At 44.3% G+C, this 4,318-nt stretch overlaps 1 protein-coding gene across 1 annotated transcript; it reads left to right on the top strand.

Moving 5' to 3' along the window:
• The first annotated feature begins 821 nt into the window (after nucleotides 1–821).
• On the top strand, nucleotides 822–3,414 carry LOC128736959 (protein translocase subunit SecA-like). Its single transcript, XM_053831478.1, has 2 exons — nucleotides 822–888; nucleotides 1,276–3,414. The coding sequence occupies exons 1-2, from the start codon at nucleotides 863–865 to the stop codon at nucleotides 3,347–3,349; spliced, it is 2,100 nt and encodes a 699-aa protein (XP_053687453.1). The 5' UTR covers nucleotides 822–862; the 3' UTR covers nucleotides 3,350–3,414.
• Nucleotides 3,415–4,318: the final 904 nt, after the last annotated feature.

Genomic DNA, 4,318 nt, shown 5'->3' with positions numbered 1-4,318 from the left:
TCTGCAACGTCGGACGGAACGAGCTGGAATCGGTACGGGTGGTCACGCATAATACGGCTCGTTTTATCATCCAAACTGCGCCGAATCTAAATCGCGCTAACACATCCTGCGATAGACAAATGTTACTCCGTCAGTTGGACATTGTCAATACCGTAGGTTTGCAGACAAGCCAATCGATAAACGATTTTCGTGATCTGATGGATATTTTCAACAGCTATTGGCGCTATCGTGACGAGATCGTTGAGCAGCTTCCAACCAAGTTGGATCTTCCCAAAATGCATCAAATACAACAGCAATTACTGTCGATAGCGCTGGCTGCTCTGGAGAAAAATACTTCGGTTGAAAACTACGTTTCTTTTCTCAGATCCTACAACGATTTTCTCATCGACCTAAAGGACATGCAATTCAGCTGGTTCATCAAGCTAAGCATCAGTGAGAGAGAAATAGATGGCATGAAAGCATTAAAACTGATCGAACTGGTCAACAACCGATGGGCTGACACCGAGAGCAAAACTTTCCGTGTACTCGACGTTGGAAAGTTCAGTCAATGTACGCCAGTAATACTCGACACCGAGGCCATTCCGAAGCATTACGTCGTCGAAATTGTTGCCGTTCTGCTAGGTTTCGTAGGAACTCAACTGGATAGAGATTTTTGGCAGCCTGGCAGTTCACTCTCTGCCGAAGATCAGCTAACAACGACGGGCGAACTGTTCAACATATTTTTTTTTTTTTTTTTTTTTTTTTTTTTTTTTTTCCAGCGCCTCTATGGTTCAAAGGTACAAGTACCAGCGAACCACATGCCCTGGAGGGTGTTGTGGGTTCGAATCCGGTTATAATCTCAGATTACAGCTTGGTTCGACTCATGCACCTTCCAGCATTGGACAAAAGGTAGGAGTCAAAATGACTACTTGTCAAGCATAGCTACCAATACCCCCCCCCCCTTCCTTTCCGCTCTTCCCCCTCCTTCACCAAAAATTTTCATTTCTTTCCCCTACCGTCCCTTCATCAATTGTAGAACCATCGTTTCAAAAAAAAAATATTAATATATGTATGACCTCATTCCAAGGTCAAGACTAAAATCTTGAGATTAGAACTGTTCAACGCCATCAGAACTTCACTCCTCTATCTGGACGAACAGTCGAATTACGTTTCGTTTGAGCTGTTCTACGACGAGAGTGTCAAACCGTTCGCCAGCATTATGCAGGGTTGCAATTCGCTCGCTAACTTTAGCAGTCGCATTTATTTGATCCAGGAAACGTTTTGGTTCATTCGCAGGCAAAATGAAATGGACATCGATCGAGCCTTGCAGCTGTATCGGGAATTGAACCCATCCTCCGATTCAGACAACGAACGACTATTACGAATCGCCTACGATCGTTATTTAGATCAGTTCCAGGAATTCATGCAAATGGCTGTTGACAACGATGAGAATGATACCTTGGAAGGCATTGTGGAAAAGGTCCTTCAAATGACGAGAGAGATTCAATTCAAAGAATGGGGTGAAAACATCAAACTGAACCAACTGCCAGCCATGCTGGCAGGACTAGCTGCCGTGTGGTCAATTCTGGTGTCCAAGGATGTCTCCGGTACGGGGAAATACCTCAGCCCACATTGCATTCAAGTAATTTGTCTGCTAAGATTGCTAAGCGCCGACCGAGTTGAGCTTGGCGTTGCGAAACATTTGGCTCAAGTACTCACCGGTCAGGGAAAGTCGTTGATCCTCGCCCTGTGTGCGGCTCTGTTGGCATTTATGGGTCACGACGTGCTTGTCGTTTGCTACAACCGCTATCTGCTCGAGAGGGATGCTGCTGATTTCAAGCAACTGTTCTCCATTTTCGGAGTTGCCGAACGCATCCAGTATGGTACGTTTGAGGATCTTGCCAATTCCGTGCTGACTTCCAGCGTTGACGGACAACGAATTGGTCTGCGAGAAATGGTCACAGATTTAATATCGCAAGATGAAATGAACCATAAAGCGACAGCCAAAGTTAAGTCAAAACATAACATGGTTCTACTGATGGATGAAGTGGACGTGTTTTTCACCAATGAATTCTACGGAAACGATTACTATCCCGTGGCAAATCCTATGATAACCGGATTGGGAAGAATACAGCAGGAAATTTGGAAGGCGGTTAGTGAAAAATGCTACGACCTAAAAGTGCTAACCACGCGCATCATGAAGTATATAAAATCATTTGTAAACTACGAAGTATTCGAAGAGTTCTTAGCTGCGAGCAACCGATATAATTTATTAGTGCATCAGAATGTTTCAGACATTTTTGGAGTAGAAAAACCAACATGGAAGCTAAAAAGTTACACCAACCGAACGCTTTTCGACGAACACCTACAGTGTATGCTGCAGTGCGCGATCGAGGTTCACCGTGAGCCAAAATCACGTTGGGCCAACTACCAGCTGAGCCCACGGAACACAATCGCCTTCAAATATCTGGGAGAATATACGAACCACCGTAGAGAAAGCTACTACAATACATTCAACTACTTCCGGCTGAAGAAAGGTGACTTCTGCTCGGAGATCAACGGGGAACTAAACTACGGCTATCTGAACATCGATTGTGGTTCTCTGTCGTACGCCATGCTTCCGAAAAGTTTCGCACTTATTTTGGGTGTATCTGGAACGTTGACAACGCTGAGCGAACCGCAACAAAAAACTATCAAGGAACTGTATGATATTGGTCAAAAGAGCGTCCTTCCGACCTTTTTCGGTTGTTCAAACCTCTGCTATGACGCCTCCGGCGACTTCTACCACCTACCAACCGCAGGGGACTGGATGGAATGTATCTGCAGCCATACCCAGGAAGTGGTGGCTTCCAAGCGTGCCGTAATTACATTCTTCTCGACCGAAGAAGAGCTGCACAAGTTCAAGTGCAATTATTCCGGTCGTTTCGACAGACTGAATGTTTTGACAGAAAATACCGAAAAAACCATCAAGCGGCAGTACATCAACGAAGCAGGCATCCCGAGAACGGTTACCTTGGCAACGCGCGGTATGGGACGCGGTGTTGACTACAAGTCCAGTGTTGCCGTAGAACGCAACGGTGGGGTTCACGTGATTCAGACCTTTTTCTCGTTGGATATTCGGGAGGAAACGCAGATTCGGGGTCGAACGGCCCGGAAAGACAACAAGGGCTGCTACGAACTGGTGGTATGCGATAGTGATTTAAAAAACAGTGCACTGCTGACGAAAGATGAGCAAATCTCGTACGACAAACTAAACGAAAATCGTGCCAAGCTGCTGCTCGAGGGAAATGGTAAAACCTACAAGGCCATTAAGCAGGCATCGGCGAAGCACGAGATTACGATGACATATTTACAGTCGCTGTTTGATTAATTTAAGTTTTTTGAACATATAGTATATTATTTTTGTAGCAATCAAGATAAAATATAATAAATAAAAAAATAATAATACCTAATACTCAAAATAATTAAAATGGTTTATAAAATTATTTTTGAGAAATCATTTAACCAGCAAATTCGCTACGAATCGGACAGCAGTCGTCGGGCAGGATTTAGCATTTACCTAGGTTTTGTTGGAAACACTGTTGGCGCCTTCGTACGCCAGCTATATAGAAGCTTTCCCCCGGTGCAGTTTCTTCCTTCATCGAGCGGACGCGAAGGAAGCAACATCCACTTCAGCAACTGTAACCAGCAACGGTATATCGTCATTTTCGAAGGATGGACCTGTCACGACAGTGGCGCAGCTGAACCTTCGGCTCATAAGAAGTAAGTATAAAACCAGATCTGTGGTTATGCAGTAACACCGATAGCAGTAGGCGGTGATCTGCAACTGATGGAATAATTTTACCCCAAATTTTACGATGAGAGTACGTAACTCAAACATGTCTGTTCCGTAGTGTAGGCGGAAAATGAATACATTACAAAACAAAACACCAACAAAATTCTCATGGAGGATTTATTTTTTCTCTGCGTTTCTACGAGTATATCCAAGAAAAACTTTTGCGGAAACTAAAGAAACACGTATGAACAGTATGAGTATTTAGTATGAGCAACTGGACTTTAAGTAGGTACACTAAATGTGGCAAACAGCCATCCGAAAGCGAGAGAATGTTGAATATTGGAAGAAAACTTTGATTTCTTCACTGCAACTTATACAGACCGCAAACCCTTAAAATTATGCAGTGAAGTGCTGTTACTAGCTGTTCTTGGCCCAATTTTTGTAGAGTTCTGCCGAGAATCGGTTGGTTTCCGGCGGCTCTATTATTCTTCAGCTGACCGATTTCTCGCCGGATCTCTTCGTGATCGGGAGCCGACACGCTGTTGTCGTTTGAAGGCACTTTCG

This window comes from Sabethes cyaneus, chromosome 2, assembly GCF_943734655.1.
Source record: "Sabethes cyaneus chromosome 2, idSabCyanKW18_F2, whole genome shotgun sequence".
Classification (NCBI taxonomy): domain Eukaryota; kingdom Metazoa; phylum Arthropoda; class Insecta; order Diptera; family Culicidae; genus Sabethes; species Sabethes cyaneus.
This window is presented reverse-complemented; position numbering and strand designations above follow the sequence as displayed.